Below are 20,203 nucleotides of genomic sequence, written 5' to 3'. Positions count from 1 at the left end.
CGTCTAGGGGTAAGGGGCAAGAGAAGATGGCACAAGTAGACAAGTCTGGATTAGGCTGCATTGGGAAGGTCTTGAAGTTATTGTTGAGGTCTGCTGAGATTCGCAACGTTGTTTGCAAAGAATTTTGCAAGTTTATTGCAGTAGCTATAAGTGTGAAGCGATGGGGCAGATGTTCCAATGAGTTTACTGACTGTGCAGAAGAGCTCTCTTGGAGAGTTTGCTGCTTGGGAGAAGATTTTGGAATAGTATGTTCTCTTACTTCGAGTATCGCTTTATGGTAGGTAGTCTGTCTTTCACAAATGTCTATCGCTTTGCAATTTGGATTTCTGCATCAATGTTCAAGTCTCCTGCTTATTTGTTTTAGTTCTTTTAACTCATTGGTGTACCAGGTCTGGGGTTTTTAATGGTAGTGATCCTTGCTGGCACAAGTGCATTCAATATTTTCTTAAGATCAGTGTTCCAGACAAGAGCTGAGAGAGATGGTCTCAGCAGAAGTACGACAGGTCAGGGTGTTGTTCATCATGGTCTGGAGTTTCTGATGAAAGATTTCTGGGGTGAGGTATGCCATAGGCCTGATTAACTTTGGACCAACTCAAGCACGCCAACTGAGGTTTTGTTGGCGTGCTTGAGAATTACTAGATCCGTCTGCAACTTATTCAGAATACTGCAGCACAGACCCTGCTCAAAGTCAATAAATTTGAACTAGTCACACTACTGCTGAAAGCTCTGCACTGGCGGCCAATCTCATACCGGTCCCTTTTTTTTTTTTAATTTAATATTTTTACAGAGTTTTTTTTTTTTACAACAAAGAATACAAGGCAAACAATCATTGAAAATACAAAGATCATCTATTAACATTTATGGTAGTAAACTCCTTTGATTCTTTGTCTCTAAGTTCCCCCCAGCTCCTTCCCATTCCCCCCACACCTTCCTGTAAGTATTATTTGAATTCTCTGGGGACTCAGATCTGGAAGAATAGATATATTCAAAACAAGCAAATAAACTGTTACCATTTCCAGTACCGGCAGAACTTCCTCCCGATGTCAGCGAGATTCCGCATCTGGCACCCCTGTTCCCGCGACGCCAGCACTGCGCCTTCGCCCCGCTCGGGCTCGGCGTTCTCCTAGGACGTCAGGAAATCATCCCTGACGCCGGAGGCAAGTCTCGCGCGAATCGCGCCTTGGACACGCCCCCTGACGTCAGACGCCGACCAGCTTCAGTTTGTGCGGGAAGGGATTGATATTTAAGGAGAGCTCCTTCCTGAGCTCGTCGCTTTGGCCACAGTGCGTTTGGGAAGTGTTTTTGCTGCTTACCATGCCTGTTGCTTCAGCTCCGGACCTGGACTGTCTCATTGGATTACTCTGCCTGCTGCCTGCCTACTGGATCTGTTTGCCTTGGTTCCTCTGTCTGCTGCCTGCCCTGACCTGGACTGTCTTATTGGATTACTCTACAGGCCACATCCTCAGGATTGTCCCTTCTTGGTCCCTGAGAGGGTGATCTTCAGTTCCTGTGCTTCCCGGGCTCAAGGTAAGCGGTCTCGACCCAGGTTCCACTTAACCACGGTAACATAAACAAACGGGGCTATAAATTCAAAATTACATTTTTTACCACTGGAGACAGGCCATCAATGAAGGACTGTGTTAGGATTTGTGGACCCTTGGCCCGAGGTGGGGTTGATGCTACCTGAGGGGTTGAGAGCCCCACAGGTCCCCACAGTCGGGAGGTGAGGCTGGCCGGGAACAGAGGCAAACAGGAACTTCGCCAGTACCGGCCCTCGTTCCCCGCAGGTTGAGCCCTTGGGTGCCAGGGCCAGCTGATCTTAGGTGCACCTCTTGTGTGGCTGGTCCCGGAGAAAGTAGGCGGCTGGAAGCAGAGAGTGTCTGAGAAGTTAGGTTCAGTCCAAGACTGAGGTACTCTTGGAGAGAGAGGGAGAGAACACCTCAAGGGGTGAAAGGCCACCGCAGTTCCGAAGACAGTAGAGCAGGACCACGTGGGAGTGGCCCTGAGGAGAGGAAGTGCAGAGGCTGTATAGTAGTATGTTGAAGCAGGGCTAAAGCAGGGGATCCACTGTGGCAGGTTCGAGTGGAGAAGTAGTGCAGAGGGGCTGCCTAAGGAATGGCAGTGCAGTAACAGGGCATTGTGATGTAGAAGCGCTGAGAGGTGCCCGAGGAGCGGGGATGCAGAGACACAGTCCAGTAATGACCAAGTGCTGAGACAGGTCTAGAGCAGAAGCATAGAGACAGCGTCTTGTGACGTAGAAGCTCTGACCCAGACCCCGAGGGGTGGAAGCACCGTGACAGGGTCTCTTGGTGTAGAAGCGCTGAGCCAGGTCTCGAAGAGTAAAGCACTGAAGCAGGATCTCCGATGTAGAGGAGCTGAGGCTGGTCCAGCAGAGCGGGAAGCTCCGAGGCAGGGTCCCAGGTGTAGAAGTGCTGAGCCAGGCCCCGAGGAGCGGGAAGCGCAGAGACAGGATACTGATGAGAAGTGCAGGGATCCGTATAGCAGGAACAACAGGACTAGAGTACTGGAGCAAGCACCAGAAAGGAATCAGGGAACTCGTTGCCAAGTTGCTTAGTGGTGGCTGGAGGTAGTCCTTAAGTATCCTGGGCCAATGATGTCATCAGCCACAGATGAGCCTGAAGTTCCTGCCATTGGCCCTTTAAAGGGAGAACAGATGGCGTGCGCGCCTAGGGAGGCCCAGAATCGGAACGCTGGTTGGCGGCATCCCAGCCGCCACGTGGAGCACAGGCAGCTAGAAGGAATGCGGCGGCAGCGACTGGTCACAGCCGCGAGTGCACCGGGAATAGAGGGCCAAGCATGACATGATATGAGTTGAGTCGGCTGCAGGTGGCCGCAGCTGGTGGCCATAACAAATTGCCAGTCTGCAAACTCCTGTTTAACAGAAGATTAGGATTTTGCAATTAAATGTTCAAAAGTAACTGGGTCATTCTTTTCTCCCACTGGGTCAGGGTTAGAGATGTTTTTCTATCCAATTTGCCAGAACTGTTTTCTTAGCTATCAGTCCCACTTTATCTATAAATAATTTTTTAGGTTTGCTAATTTGCAGAAGGTCATTGTCAAACACCAAGGAACCAAATTATTGGATTCCCTAAGAAAGACAGCCCCAGAAGTGAAGAGCAGCATTTTTTCTACCTCCTTCCAAAAAAATAAATGAATCTTAGAAAATTTCCAAAACCCATGTATAAAATCACATTTGGGACAGGTGGGAGACTGACATTTTTACTTTGAAAGCCCTTTCTTGTGAAACGTAAGCTTGCCAAATAAAGTTGTATTGGGTTTCTTTCAATATTACATTTTCCGTAATATCAAGTATATGTAAAGTAATATTATAGATCTTAGTAGGTTAACTTTAATTCTGTACATCTATCTAGCTCAACATGTCAAAACTTCTGAAAATTCTGCCTGAGTTTCCAAATGTATAAGAACCTTTGACAATTTAGTGCAACATGGTTTCTCTAATTTTCCTCCTAAGATCACCTCCTCCACCTTATGCCCTAGGCCCAGAAGTAGGTTAACTATTAAATATATGAAATTTAATATCTTAATGGCAAATAAGCAAAACTATCTTTGCAAGGCAAATTAAACTCAGTTTGTAATTCCTGGAAACTGTGTAAATTGCCTTTTCAATAAAGAGTTGTTTAATAACTTGGATCAGAAAGGTCTCCCAATAGGAGAACATCACCCTGGTGTAGCAGGAAGTGATCCTGTAGCAAGGACCTGCTCTCCAGGTGATGTATTGTCCTCTTGTACTGAGGACAAATCTCCCAGGGCTACTGCCCAGGAGGGAAGGGTTAGGCTGGCCATCATAGTTGGTGATTCGATTATTAGAAATGTAGATAGCAGGGTGGCTGGTGGACGTGAAGACCGCCTGGTAACTTGCCTGCCTGGTGCGAAAGTGGCAGACCTCACGCGTGTGATAATAAAATATATTAGGGCCATCTGTTTAGTGGAAATGCACCAAAAGGAGTCCAGGGGGCACTGCTGGCTTGTAAATTAAGGCATTCTGTTGAGCTGTCTCTCTCTAGATAAGTAGAAGAAATGATGTATCTTTTGAAGTCACAGGCTCCCAGGAAGGGAGTTATAAAATGTAGATCTCTTCAAGGTTAGTTAGTTTCTCAGGGCTCTGGGAAATGTTAGAAGTAGCAAATGTTTAAGCAAATGTTTCCCTGTAAATTCATGACCCTAAATCAAAGGAGTGTTGTTTAATTGCTATCCAAAACTGTATTTAAGAATGGCCGTTTCAATCACAAATTAAGTCAGTCCTTTAGACTTACTAAGCTGACTTCCTTATGCGCATAAGAAATAAGAAATAAAGGCTATTATTCATAAGAAATGCACTGTCTCTATTTTCCTGTTGTCCTTTGCTAAACATTTTTTCACTGCACGCGTCACCTAGATAGGATTATAGACAGTGCTGGGGAGGAGCCGGTTGTCATGGTACATGTGGGCACCAACGACATAGGAAAATGTGGGAGAGAGGTTCTGTAAGCCAAATTTAGGATTTTAGGTAGGAAGCTGAAATCCAGAACCTCCAGGGTGGCATTCTCTGAAATGCTTCCTGTTCCACGTGCAGGTCCCCAGAGGCAGGCAGAGCTCCAGAGTTTCAATGCGTGGATGAGACGATGGTGCAGGGAAGAGGGATTCAGCTTTGTAAGGAACTGGGGAAACTTTTGGGGAAAGGGGAGACTTTTCCGAAAGTATGGGCTCCACCTTAACCAGAGTGGAACCAAGCTGCTGGCACTAACTTTCAAAAAGGAGATAGAGCAGCTTTTAAACTAGAACAAGGGGGAAAGCCGACAGTCACTCAGCAGTGCATGGTTCGGAGAAATATATCCTTGAAGGATACTAATGAAACAGGAGAGTTAGGGCATCCCAAAAGAGAGGTTCCATTAAATGCAAACATAGTTCATATGCCTATATGTAAAAAATCACCAAAGCTAATGAGTTCTGAATTATCCCAAACAACTGAAAAGCAGGTTGTTAAAACAAGCAAAAACCACACTTTGAAATGTCTATATGCCAATGCCAGAAGTCTAAGAAGTAAGATGGGAGAGTTAGAGTGTATAGCAGCAAATGATGAGATTGACATAATTGGCATCACAGAGACTTGGTGGAAGGAGGATAACCAATGGGACACTGCTATATCAGGGTACAAATTATATCGCAATGATAGGGAGGATCAACTTGGTGGGGGTGTGGCACTTTATGTCCGGGAGGGTATAGAGTCCAACAGGATAAAGATCATACAAGAGACTAAATGCTCAGTACAATCTATATGGGTAGAAATCCCATGTGTGTTAGGTAAGAGTATAGTGAAGGAGTATACTACCGTCCACCTGGTCAAAATGGTCAGACAGATTATGAAATGCTAAGAGAAATCAGGGAAGCAAACCAATTTGGCAGTGCAATAATAATGGGAGATTTCAATTACCCCAATATTGACTGGGTAAATGTAACATCAGGACTTGCTAGAGACAAAGTTCCTGGATGTAATAAATGATTGCTTCATGGAGCAATTGGTTCAGGAACCAACAAGAGAGGGAGCTATTTTAGATTTAATTCTTAGTGGATCGCAAGATTTGGTGAGAGAAGTAACGGTGATGGGGCCACTTGGCAACAGTGATCATAACATGATCAAATTTAAACTAATAACTGGAAGGGGGACAATAAGTAAATCTGCAGCTCTAACACTAAATTTTAAAAAGGGAAACTTTGATAAAATGAGGAAAATAGTTAGAAAAAAACTGAAAGGTGTAGCTGCAAAGGTTAAAAGTGTTCAACAGGCATGGACATTGTTTAAAAATACAATCCTAGAGGCGCAGTCCATATGTATTCCACGCATTAAGAAAGGTGGAAGGAAGGCAAAACAATTACAGTCATGGTTAAAAGGTGAGGTGAAAGAGGCTATTTTAGCCAAAAAAACATCCTTCAAAAATTGGAAGAAGGATCCATCTGAAGAAAAAAGGATAAAACATAAGCATTGTCAAGGTAAGTGTAAAACATTGATAAGACAGGCGAAGAGAGAATTTGAAATGAAGTTGGCCATAGAGGCAAAAACTCATAATAAAAACTTTTTTAAATATATCCAAAGCAAGAAACCTGTGGGGGAGTCGGTTGGACCATTAGATGACAGAGGGGTTAAAGGGGCTCTTAGGGAAGATAAGGCCATTGCAGAAAGACTAAATGAATTCTTTGCCTCCGTGTTTACTAATGAGGAAGTTGGGGAGATACCAGTTCCGGAGATGGTTTTCAGGGGTGATGAGTCAGATGAACTGAACGAAATCACTGTGAACCTGGAAGATGTAGTAGGGCAGATTGACAAACTAAAGAGTAGCAAATCACTTGGACCGGATGGTATGCATCCTAGGGTTCTGAAGGAAGTAAAAAATGAAATTTCTGATCTATTAGTTAAAATTTGTAACCTATCATTAAAATCATCCATTGTACCTGAAGACTGGAGGGTGGCCAATGTAACCCCAATATTTAAAAAAGGCTCCAGGGGCGATCCGGGTAACTATAGACCAGTGAGCCTGACCTTCAGTGCCGGGAAAAATAGTGGAAACTATTCTCAAGGTCAAAATTGTAGAGCATATAGAAAGACATGATTTAATGGAATATAGTCAACATGGATTTACCCAAGGGAAGTCTTGCCTAACAAATCTGCTTCATTTTTTTGAAGGGGTTAATAAACATGTGGATAAAGGTGAACCAGTAGATGCAGTGTTTTTGGATTTTCAGAAGGCATTTGACAAAGTCCCTCATGAGAGGCTTCTACGAAAACTAAAATGTCATGGGATAGGAGGCGATGTCCTTTCGTGGATTACAAGCTGGTTAAAATTGGCATTCTGTTCTATTGTTCCATGTAAAGCCCCTTCCTCTATGTTGGGCATTTCACTGTTTTATGTAAACCGGAGTGATTTGTATTTCTTACAAGAACATCGGTATATAAAAATTAAAAATAAATAAATAAAAGACAGGAAACAGAGAGTAGGATTAAATGGTCAATTTTCTCAATGGAAAAGGGTAAACAGTGGAGTGCCTCAGGGATCTGTACTTGGACCGGTGCTTTTCAATATATATATATAAATGATCTGGAAAGGTATACGACGAGTGAGATAATCAAATTTGCAGAGGACACAAAATTGTTCCGAGTAGTTAAATCACAAGCAGATTGTGATAAATTGCAGGAAGACCTTGTGAGACTGGAAAATTGGGCATCCAAATGGCAGATGAAATTTAATGTGGATAAGTGCAAGGTGATGCCCCCCCTCTTTCCTCGCTCTCCTCCCTTCTTTTCCCCATCTTATCTCCTAGCTTGATTAAAATTAACCTCATAGTTTTCTTCCTTTTGTACATATGTATATAATTGCAAACTTTGTTTATAATTTTATTGCAAAACTTCCCATATTATTGTTCCCCCCTCTCGTTAATGCCTTATCATGTTTTTACTGTTCAATGTAAAGCGCCATGCCGTGCGTTTGTTTTTGCGTTACAATGTGAACCGATATGATATCCTGGATGAATGTCGGTATATAAAAATTTTAAATAAATAAATAAATATAGGGAAAAATAACCCATGCTATAATTACACAATGTTGGGTTCCATATTAGGTGCTATAACCCAAGAAAGAGATCTAGGTGTCATAGTGGTTAACACATTGAAATCGTCAGTTCAGTGTTCTGCGGCAGTCAAAAAAGCAAACAGAATGTTGGGAATTATTAGAAAGGGAATGGTGAATAAAACGGAAAATGTCATATTGCCTCTGTATCGCTCCATGGTGAGACCGCACCTTGAATACTGTGTACAATTCTGGTTGCCGCATCTCAAAAAAGATATAATTGCGATGGAGAAGGTACAGAGAAGGGCTACCAAAATGGTAAGGGGAATGGAACAGCTCCCCTATGAGGAAAGACTAAAGAGGTTAGGACTTTTCAGCTTGGAGAAGAGACGACTGAGGGGGGATATGATAGAGGTGTTTAAAATCATGAGAGGTCTAGAACGGGTAGATGTGAATCGGTTATTTACTCTTTTGGAAAGTAGAAAGACTAGGGGGCACTCCATGAAGTTAGCATGGGGCACATATAAAACTAATCGGAGAAAGTTCTTTTTTACTCAATGCACAATTAAACTCTGGAATTTGTTGCCAGAGGATGTGGTTAGTGCAGTTAGTATAGCTGTGTTTAAAAAAGGACTGGATAAGTTCTTGGAGGAGAAGTCCATTACCTGCTATTAAGTTCACTTAGAGAATAGCCACTGCCATTAGCAATGGTAACATGGAATAGACTTAGTTTTTGGGTACTTGCCAGGTTCTTATGGCTTGGATTGGCCACTGTTGGAAACAGGATGCTGGGCTTGATGGACCCTTGGTCTGACCCAGTATGGCATTTTCTTATGTTCTGTTAGAACTTTCCTTTGCCATTCTTTAAACATAGCATTTTCCATGCCTGGTGAAAATTGGGGGTTCCCACATATTGGTATATAAATTGTCACTGTCCCATAAATGTCTCAGATTATGCCCCCATATAGATAGATTTGGGATTAGCAGGAAGAAAAGTGGGGAGTCAATGTGGAAATTCTCTTCTTAGCTCCGAAAGGATAGAGAATTTCAGCTATTCTTACAGAATAAATGGAGAGAATATGCCACATATAATGCTCAACATGTCACAACTCCTGAGTTGTTCTGGGAAACAAGTTAGGCTGTAATAAAAGGAGAAAAGCAAGTTTGCTTACCGTAAACTGTGTTTCCGTAGATAGCAGGATGAATTAGCCATGCTGTCATGGGAACTGCCAATCAGGGCCTGGGAGGCAGAGCTTAAGTAGCAGAGTGTAGATTTTTTCAGACTCTGTAGCTGCGCGTGTGTTCCCGCGCAGGAAGAAACAGATTCTCCTCAGTCTGTAGTTAAGCTTGAGCGTAGTTGTTGAAATGTGACTACCAGGGAGGTGGGTGGGTCCGCATGGCTAATTCATACTGCTATCTACGGAAACACCGTTTACAGTAAGCAAACTTGCTTTTTCCCGTTGATAGCAGGGCTGAATTAGCCATGCTGTCATGGGAGTCCCAAGCTCCCCATCATGCTTTATCAATTACCTAGCGTGTGATGGGTAAGCATGGTAGTCGCTTGTTTTAAGTAGGCAATGTGTGAAGAATCGCCTGTCCCAGCTTCGCATCTGCTGCTGACTGCTTGTCTATGCAGTAATGGGAAGTGAAGGTATGCAGGGAGGACCATGTGGCCGCCTTGCAGATGTCCACTGGTTGTACATTCCTGAGATGTGCCATGGAGCGAACTTGATGAGCTCGTGGAAGCGAGGGAAGTGGTACATTTTTCTTGTTGCAACAAAACTGGATACACTGTACTATCCAGCTTGAGATTGTTCGTTTAGCTACTGGCAATCCCAGGGCATTCGGGTTGAAGGAAACGAATAATTGAGATAACTGGTTCGCAGAGTGAGTTCTTCTTTTGTAATAAGCCAGTGCTCGTTTACAGTCCAAGGTGTGCAACAAACGTTCTCTGTCGTTTGAATGAGGTCTTGGGAAAAAAATGGGTAACTCGATTGATTGAGCTGGAAGGCCGAAATCACCTTTGGAAGGAAAGCTGGATGAGGACGCAGGATGACCTTATTATGATGGAATTGAAGGTATGGCTCATAATGTACCAGTGCCTGTAATTCACTCACTCCAAGTGCAGATGTTACTGCTACTAAAACTACTACTTTCCAGGTGAGATATTTGAGATGAGCTGACTCCATGGGTTCAAATGGTGGCAGCATCAGTTGTTCAAGAAGTACATTGAGGTTCCAAGGAACCGGTGGTTTAGCTAGCTATCAGCGGGCGAAGATGCAGTAACCCTTTGACAAACCTGGATAATAATGGGTGCTCAGCAATAGAGTGATTATTAATCGGTCGGTGATATGCGGCAATCGCGCTGAGATGTACTCTTATAGATGATGTTGCTAATCCAGCCTGATATAGTGAATGTAGATAATCTAATAAGAGGGTTGGTGAACAGTCGATGGGCGGAATACCATGTTCCGTACACCAGTTGGAATAGCGTTTCCATTTGAATGTATAACTGCGTCTAGTAGATGGTTTCCTTGACTCTAGAAGTATCGCTTGTGCTACTGCAGAAACTTCCTGTGCCGTTAGTAGTGCCCGTTCAATTTCCATGCAGTCAGATGGAGGGAGGAATGGAGTGGATGGATGAGCACGCCGCCGTCCTGAAGTAGAAGATCTGGTCGGTCTGGAAGTCGAATTGGGTTGTCGATCGACAGACGTAAGAGATAACTGTACCACGGTTGTCTGGGCCAGGCTGGGGCAATGAGGATCATTTGGCTGTTGTCCAATATGCATTTTTGAAGTGTTCTGGTGATTAGTGGAATCTGTGGAAAGGCATATAGAAGATCTGTCATCCATAGTATTAGGAAGGCATCCTGGGCGAGTCGTGATGAGCTTGGTCGAATCGAGCAAAATTGTGGAAGTTGTGTGTTCGCTTCCGTTGCAAACAGATCTATCGTTGGGGTTCCCCCAAAGATCGAAGATCTGCTGAGTCACTTCTGGGTTGAGTGACCATTCGTGCGGGTGGAAAATGCGACTTAACCTGTCCGCTCTGGTGTTTGCTAGTCCCGGCATGTAGGTCGCTTGAATATGGATGGAGTGCCTGTGTGCTTGGTGAAAGATTTGCAGAGCTTCCCTGCAGAGGGACCATGAACCGGACCCACCTTGCTTGTTTATATAAAACATTGCCACTTGATTATCGGTATAAATCATGATGCGCCGACCTTGCAGGTGTTTCTGAAAGGTTTTTAAGGCATTGCATATCGCTCTTAGTTCCAGGAGATTGATCTGCAGATTCTGTTCGGTAGGTGTCCATAGACCCTGCGTTTCCCAGAGGTCTAGATGTGCTCCCCAAACCTTCCGGGATGCATCTGTCTTGAGGACTGTATTGTGCGGCGGAGGACTGAATAGGGCTCCTTTGTCTAACGTGTAGTCTAGGAGTCACCACTCGATGTCCTTCTTCATTTGAAACGTCAACATTACACGCTTTTGTAATGGTTGCACATGCTGTTTCCATTGTCGTTTGAGACCCCACTACAAGAGTCTCATGTGAAGTTTCGTGTTCAGCACCGTGAAATTTGCTGCCGCCATGTGACTCAGGGCTGTCAGAATGTTTCGAGCCATTGGGTGTTGCATATCCTTTAGTGACCGAAGGAGAGAACGTATTGTCATCTTCCTGTCCTCCGGAAGGAATGCTCTTGTGTGAATGGTGTCCAGGCGAGCTCCTATGAAGTGTAGAACCTGTGTAGGTTGTAATGTGGATTTTGGGTAGTTGATGAGCAACCCCAATCTCTGGAGGCAACTGATTGCTATGGTGAGATGTTTCTTTAATAGAATTGGGTCTGACCCTATTATCAACCAATTGTCCAGATATGGAAAAACTGTCAGACCTTGTTGTTGAAGGTGGGCCACCACCACTATCATACATTTGGTGAATACCCTGGACGCTGCCAATAGACCAAAAGGGAAGAACCGTGTATTGATAATGTTGACTGTGATATTGAAAACAAAGGTATTGCCAGGAGGATCAGTGGATTGGAATGTGTGTGTAAGCATCCTTCAGATCTATTGCACACATCCAGTCCTTGGCCTGTAATAATGGAAGGATGGACTTCAGAGAAACCATCTTGAATTTTTCCCGAAATATCCATTTGTTCAAGTCCCTTAGGTCCAAGATAGGTCGGTTTCCCCCGGATTTCTTTGGAATTAGGAAGTAAGGGGAATAAAAGCCCTTGCTCCGGTCTGCTCTAGGAACGTACCAGATAACCCTACTCCACCATCAAGGAGCTATCTCTTGGGCGAGCTGAGGATGCAGAGTTTTTGAGCCCCGAGGTGTTAGATGTGGAATTCGGGGATTGGTGACAAACTGAAGTTGATATCCATTCTTCACTATTTCTAGAACCCACTGATCCATTGTTATGGACTCCCAAGCAAAGAAGCGAGCTGTGATTCTTCCGGGAGGTGCTTCTGTTAATGGTGGTGGTGGCCTGGTACTTAAAAAGACTGTGAGGACTTTATTGGGGCCGCTGTTTGCTGCGGTTGTTGTCTTTGCGATCGTGGTTTTCCCCTCCTCTGCTGGTGTTGTGGAGGAGGATGAGACTGCTGTCTTTGATATGTAGGAAAAGACGGCATTCTAAAGGGTTGATAATTCCTATACGGTCGTCTAGAGAAGGGTTGTCTACGAGCCGTTTGATAGTATTGTTTGGAAAATGTTGGTGTTGTTAAGGATTGTACTGCAAGAGCTTGATCCTTCAACTTCCTGACTGTATCATGGAAACGCTCACCGAACAAGTTATCTCCCATATAAGGGAGATTAGCTAATTTCTCATGTAAGTCATCTCGAATAGCACTAGCTTTTAACCAAGCCAGTCTGCGTGCTGCTAATGCTGTGACTGATGCTCGAGAGGAGTTTTCAAATCCTTCAAAGACTGCTCAAAGTAGATGACGTGAACATTCTTCCATGTCTAAAATAGAAGGAATGTTATCCCCAGTCGAGGTAAACATTCCTTTGGTTGCTTGAATACATTCATACATGTACTGCACCGTGTAGAATTGATGATGATAAATGCGAGCTGTTAGCATAACGTTTTGGTAGATTCGCTTAGCAAAATCATCTAAGAATTTATTATCCTTGCCAGGGGGGTTGGAGGCATGTGTTTTTGACTTTTTGGACCTCTGTAACGCTGATTCTACAACGATGGAGTCATGCGGTAACTGTGGAGTGGAATATGTAGAAGGTTTTTGTAACTTAAACTTCAAGTCCATTTTCCTAGATACCGCTGATACTGAGAACGGTGTTTCCCATGATTTTTGAAAAACACTACGTAACACATTGTGTGGTGGCAGCGATGTAGGCTCCCCTGGTGAATCGAAGATTTTTAAGACGCCCAACGTTTCCGCCCTGGGCTCTGGTAATTTCTGCACTTCCAATTTTAAAATGGCTCCCATCTTTTCTACAAACTTTGTGTAAGAAAGATCCTCCGGGGGAGAATATGGTTCAGATAGCTGTTCTGCTGGATCTGACGGGTAGCCAGTGGATGAGGAAGGCGAAGATTGTGACGCTACTGATTCCCCTTGTGAGGAGTGGGAGCGAGCTGGAGACGAAGGCTGTGGTTGTATTGGAACAGGTGTTGGTTCTACCGGGAAGAACTGTGGCTGTTCTGTCGGTTCCCGTGGACTAGATATGTCTTCTGGTGGCAACATAAACGAAGACTGCAGCGTTTTGAAGAATCCTGCCAGGGATTGTGAGAGATCCCAGAATGCCTTTTTGGTTTGTGCTGGCATCGGAGGGCGTTTATGAGATGTGCCCAATGGTGGCGGGCCATCCGGTGGCTGGACAGACTGCGGGGTTGGAGATCTTGAACTAGTATACTCTACTAATGTTTTAGCGTGATTCCCCGAGTGTTGTCCGGAGGATTCCCTGTCTGTAGACTTTGAGAGGGAATGAGATGAATTAGAGGATGAAATTGGTATTGTTCATCCCTCCGACGGTCTTGATCTTCCTGCATAATTGGAGGAAGATGAAGCTGGTGACTTGTCTCCAGTATAAGTTGAGGAGCGGTGACGTTTATGCCCGTGAACATGTCTGGAGGAGGAAGAAGAACTTTTATTATGATGTTTCGACCTCTTTCGTCTATGCGAATGTTCACTATCCATTGGAGAATCCCTCCCGGATATTGAGCGTTTTGAAGATGTATGACTTCTGCCCACCAAGGACTGTCTTTCATGCCTCGATCGGGGTTCTGTGTGCTTTATAAGCTGTCGTCGTACCTGCATCAGTCCTGGAAGTAGTCCCAAGACCTGGCGTGACGTACTCGGTACTGGCTCCGGAGATTGTTGCACCAGCATTCGCTTGTGCGGCGCCGGCTCCTGTGTTCTCGGCACTGGATTCGATGCTCACAGCGAAGGCTCCGGCCTCTTTAGGCCCATCGAGCGGTGCCGTTTCATCGACACTATGTGCGTTGGGCGGGCTTTGGGTTCCGATCGGGAATCTGTCCTCTGCGTCGATGGATCCTGGTGCGCCCGTACCTGTTTGTATGATCGTCAGCGCCGTCTTTTTTGAGTTGAGGGTGAATACTCCCTCGAAATCTCCCATTTTGATACGAGGTTTTGGTTTTCGGTATGGCGTGACCCAGATCCCTGGGTCTTCTCCTGTTCCATGGCCCTACCTCCGGTCCCGGAGGCCTGCTGGTCCTACGAAGAGGCTTTTCTCTTCTGGGGTGGCGGCCGCGACGCCGGCCCCGGTGAGGAATGAGTCGACGGCCTATTCATGAGCTTGAGTTCCATCATCCTGTAGGACCTATGACGCCGGGCTCGCAGGGACATCCGTCCACAAAAATCACAATCGGACTTGATTGTGATCCGGTCCCAGGCAGCAGTAACAGTGATCATGTCCGTCAGTGACGGACATGATCTTACCGCAGGGACACGGTTTGAAGCCCGAAGGCTTTTTCAACATTTTCTTCTAAAAAAATTTTAAACTGTGTGAGGAGAATATGGCTCCGCGTGCGCTCCCGCGCGCGGAAAAAACAGACTGAGGAGAATCTGTTTCTTCCTGTGCGGGAACACACGCGCAGCCGCAGAGTCTGAAAAAAACCTACACTCTGCTACTTAAGCTCCGCCTCCCGGGCCCTGATTGGCAGTTCCCATGAGAGCATGGCTAATTCAGCCCTGCTATCGACGGGAAAATAATCTTATATCTGAAAGGGAGAAACACCTGCTTGAATAATATAGTCCTTCAATTGGAGACAAAACTGAAGACTGCCAAGGGAAGTATGATGAGATGCCTCACTATGACAACTAAAGCTGAATATTGTAATATTTTAGAAAGTTTTGAGTACATGCCTACAGCAAAGAGCATAACAGTTTCTCCAGTACTCTGATCATAATTTCTTTAGATTTGGCAACAAGTCTGGTAGGCTCTTAGCTAATGCTGGTAGGTTACCCTTACAGATTCCTATAAAACTTTTGCTCATCTCTTAAATCTTTATTGGTTAGCCAAATGGGCAGAATCTGCATTAAATACAGCCATTTGGGAATCTCCATTTTCAATAAATTAATCCTGCCTGTTAAAGACAATGGGAGATTGGACCACTGGTTTAGGTTCTTATTCATACTCTGAATTAAAGAGGACACATTCACTTTATAGATAATGTTAATATCTGCTGGAATTTTAATACCCAAATATATCATTTCAGCTTGTATCCACCTAAGTGGAAATTCTCCCCCCCCCCTCCCCAATTGGGTTTTTAAGTCACCACTTACTTTTAAAGCTTTCCAAAACTTAATTGGTGTTCCAAAACTTTAGGCAAGGAGTCTACTGGCTTTTCTTTTTTCCCCTTTCAAGGGTATAGTAACTAGATATTTTTCCATGTATTTATCAATATGTGTCAACTCCTCGCTTATCGAGAAATCAGTCTTCCATAGTTCCAGACACCACAGATATCTAGGGATGAAAGGGGGAGATGCCTGAACAAGCACGTTCGTCCAGACTCACCACATTGCGTGACTCTGGTCCATTTTTAAAATCCTAGTCCTGGCCTTCAAGCTCTCAATGGCCTGGCTCTACCCTACATGGCCAACTGACTCTCCCTGTATACCTTGGCTCGCCCTCTATGCATGCTACTGAACACTCACCTGATAGTCCCTAACCCTAAGGAAATCAGACTCATCTGCATATCTGTTGACAGTCCTGACCCTTTGCAACTCCCTGCCATGAGGCATAATGTGCTCTCCGGATCTGATGACCTACAGGAAGAATCTGAAAACCTGGTTAGTCACAGAGGCATTTGGTCCTTAGCAGAGGGGTGATCCCCTTTCCATTCTTGACTTAGACCTTTGCTCTGTCTAATTGTCTGCACTCTCTAATTTAATCTTATGCTACAGTTATCCTCTCCCTCCCTATGTTTCTCACATGATTGCCTCACAATGGTATTCTGTTTATGTTTTTGCACATGGCTTGTTCCTCTTCTTTGCATTTTCTCTAGTTAATGATTCACATTGTATCTGTAGGATTATTTTGTGTTTTATGTTGCTATCAGTGCAGACTTGTCTGTTGTACTGTAACATGCTTTATCTCATCTGCTGTAAATAAATTGAGTACTTATTTCTCTGCAACAGACTAGGGCACTTGCCTTGTGGATGCTTTCATTGGTTAAAGGTAGCAAATGCATGAGACACAGGATGTGAAATTGAGGTAAAGTAGGAATGGAACAGCATTTGTGGCAATTGTGTGTGAAGCTTATGTAGGACAGTGGTTCTCATCCAATCCTCAGGGGACCACCTGTCTATTCTGGCTGTCAGCATATCCACAATGAATATACATAAGGTAAATTTGCATGCACTGTTTCCATTATCTGCAATTCTCTTTCATTATATAATCAGATTGGGCTCCAGTTCCCATTATCACCACCCTTACTGTCCTAGGGCTTAATTTAATAAACATTGTTCTCACAGTCACAGAATGGGAAAAAAGCCGTGGTAAATCAGGTTCCTAGACTGATGTCTATTGTGAACTGTCAGACCACGGAAGCATCAAAACAGTTAAATTTTGGATCTTCTGAATAAAAGAAAGGTGATGTTTGTCATCTAAGGAGACAGTGTTACATCCGTTATGGGAAGGAGAGCTGTTAATCAATAAAGGGGAAAGTACTGTGTAGATATGAAGAAAGCATTTTTTGGTTTGGATACACTTGCCTTTCCTGACAACTGTTTTTATGCTTTGTACTTTTCAAAAGTATTACAATTTTTTATAGGGATAAAGAACTTTTCTTTATATATTGATTCAGCTTGTGATTTCTACAGAAGCAGGGCTGTGTAAAGTGTGGGCAAGCATTTTTAGCACCTTGCCCATAATTTGCAGATATCATGCTATGAACAAGCTCCTTGTGCTTCCTTTGCCTTATGCTAGTGGACAGAAACGGCATATCTACAAAAAGAGATAATGAACCTCATGTAAAATGTATTACAGTTAACAATATATACTTGTCTGTTGTACTGTAACATGTTTTATCTCATCTGCTGTAAATAAATTGAGTACTTCTTTCTCTACAACAGACTAGGGCACTTGCCTTGTGGATGCTTTCATTGGTTAAAGGTAGCAAATGCAAAATACAAAAAGAGACAATGAACCTCATGTAAAATGTATTACAGTTAACAATATATACCAGAGAGCTGGAACAGGTCTAAAATCCCACATAAAGGGAATTTATTTGGGTTTTTGCAACTGTGTCGGGCCTTGATATCCTTTCAAACTCGATACAACATTTATTTGCACAAGCTGGTAAGTAAATTGTTCTAAGTCTAGAGCAGGGATGAATCGACTTTTCTAAGCCTTCTCTATGGGATCAAAAAAATGAATATCACTTTACAACTTAAATATTGACTTCTGGGCAGGGCTTACTGCAGAAAATATTAGATTCCCACCACAACTGTTTTATCTAGTGAAAAAATCTATGATAAAAGAAAAATATATTAAAAATTTGTGAATCATCCTTACCAGGTTTAAAAAAAATTGCTCACAGCAATGTACAAATTAACACAATCAAAAAAACCAAAGAAGCAGAACACCTCTCTAATAAATCAAAAAATCACAAAAGAGAGGGAAAAGGATCAAAGTCCAATCATTGAAGTCAAAAAGAAATACTGGCAAATGACAATATCATAATAATTGCTTTGGAATTTCAATCTGCAGCCTCTCGCCTCGCAATGGGCCGCAAGCTTAAATCAGCTTACAAAGCAAAGTATAGCATTCAATCATTTATTGTCATATTGCTCACCATTGATTCTAATTTATAATTTCAAAAATGCTTTTATTAATACTAAGTTAATTTAATCTCATTAATGTTTAATGAGAAATGTTTTGGATAGTTTAGATGTGGGAAGTATATGGTTTTTTCATAGACACGTTCAAACCTTTTTTTGGGTGATTAAATTAACTTTGTATTAATAAAAGCATTTTTGAAATTATAAATTAGAATCAATGGTGAGCAATATGACAATAAATGATTGAATGCTATACTTTGCTTTGTAAACTGATTTAAGCTTGCGGCCCATTGCGAGGCGAGAGGCTGCAGATTGAAATTCCAAAGCAATTATTTATGATATTGTCATTTGCCAGTATTTCTTTTTGACTTCAATGATTGGACTTTGATCCTTTTCCCTCTCTTTTGTGATTTTTTCAAATTAACACAATAACTTAATTTTAAACATATTACATAAAATCCAAATTAAAAACACCACATAAAATAAAATCAAATAACACAAAAAAAATTTAACACACTTTTGCACCATTCAGCTATAGACTACTGTTACCACTTCAATACTACTACATATGTAGATTTTAATACCCTCTTCCCATTAACCAAGCTTACACATCCTTCTGGAATCTCATCAGATCTCTCTCCCCCCTCAACACCACGGGTAATTCATTCCACAATTTAAGAATGGCTAAGGAAAATGGCCGATTTCATAGACATGTGCATTTTATTTTTCCAAGTAAACTACCCTGTTGTCCTCTTTCTCCATGTTTGTCTGTTTGCCCTTCTCTTGCACCTCCATTCTTGGCTCCTTGATCTTTTCCTCCGGATTCCCCCTCCCTGTTGTGAAATGAATTACCAGTGGTGTTGAGGGGAAAGAGAGATCTGATACAACAACATTTAGAGGCTTGGTGATATGCAGTAACATTCCTGTTCTGTCTACCAGCATTTTGAGAGTGGTGTTAACATGCCTTCACTATAAAGGCAGGGAGGGAGGGAAAGAAAGAGAATGCAATAGAATTGCTGGTGAAAGACAGCCAAGTCAAATTAAACTCACTATGCATTTATTTGCTTTTTTTTTTTATTTTAATAAAATCTAAGTTGCAATTAGACCAACTTAAAAAAACAAAAAAACAAAAACCAAACATTAAAATATTACTTTTTTAAAAAAATTACCTGATTCTTTGCCTACGCCCATCTGGTTTCCAACAGAACTGACTGCTTCTCTAGAAGAGAAAGCTTTCAAAGCAAGGTAGTCATAACCTCCATAAGTTAAACGATAGCCTTGGACAGCTAGATGAAGGAATGTGTAAAAAAAAAAAAAAAATTCAAAGTTATTCATTATCCAACTATGCACAATCTCACATTCCGAAAGTTCAATTTTTTGACTTTCTAATTTATCCCCAAAACACTCGATAAACTTGATATCTGACCACATCCTTAGAGCAGTCTCCTTCAAGGGATAAAAAGTTGAATTTTTGTTTAATACAATAAAATCTGCAAATAGCAGAACTATTGAATTTTTACTTTTTATAAAAAAAAAACAAACCCAAACCCTTTAATATACTACAAATATTACATTATTCCTTAAAAACCATCCAGAACAATGCAGGTAGGCTGGTGATGATGGAGAAGATAAAAAGAAAAATAACCTAATGATGCTGCAGGCCACAGGCTAGTTGGGTAGGTACTAACAAGCTAGAATGCTTCATAAACCAATGGTTTGAAGCTGGAAGGCTGGTGGCTGCCTGCCATCATCCAGCAAGGTCACAAGATTTAGGCAGCAAAATGTTCAGGCCACAGCCTTGCTGGTTTTAGTACCCGATTACAAACTGGCAGTGATAGAATATGGTAACTTGTAGGGTCATCAATGCACTGTTATGGTTTTTATATATATATATATAAATTTTATAATGATTGTGTTTTAACATTATGAATGTTGTATTTGGTTTTGTTTGTTGACTTTTGTTCATTACTTTGGGCTATTGTTTCAATCTATAAAGCAATTCACAAATGCTGTTAAATAAATAAATCTAAACTAGATAAATGCCAGGATATAGAAAAGAAAATTACTTCTTACCTGCTAATTTTCGTTCCTGTAGTACCAAGGATCAGTCCAGACGGTGGGTTATGTCCCCCGTCCAGCAGATGGAGTCAGACAAGGCTTCGAAGAATGCTGCTATAAGCACGTATGCACCCTCTGTAGGAGCTCAGTATAGAGAATATCAAAGCCAAAAACAACCACTTACCAAGGCTGGATCATGTGCAACAATCATAAAAACAAATTACAACTGAGGCAATGAAAGCCATCAACTGAAACTTGCAGAACAAAACTAACTAACAGACGCGGGAGTTGGACCAGGCTCTAGAAGT

At 42.6% G+C, this 20,203-nt stretch overlaps 1 protein-coding gene across 1 annotated transcript in view; it reads right to left on the bottom strand.

Moving 5' to 3' along the window:
* The window catches only part of RIOK2 (RIO kinase 2), a 146,791-nt gene that overhangs the window by 115,079 nt on the left and 11,509 nt on the right, over positions 1-20,203 (bottom strand). The window contains 1 exon segment of the mRNA XM_029572819.1: positions 19,007-19,123. Coding sequence (XP_029428679.1) covers positions 19,007-19,123 — 117 coding nt within the window.

Source organism: Rhinatrema bivittatum, chromosome 1 (assembly GCF_901001135.1).
Source record: "Rhinatrema bivittatum chromosome 1, aRhiBiv1.1, whole genome shotgun sequence".
Classification (NCBI taxonomy): Eukaryota; Metazoa; Chordata; class Amphibia; order Gymnophiona; family Rhinatrematidae; genus Rhinatrema; species Rhinatrema bivittatum.
The sequence above is the reverse complement of the archived record's forward strand: the minus strand, read 5'-3'. Positions and strand labels throughout refer to the sequence as shown.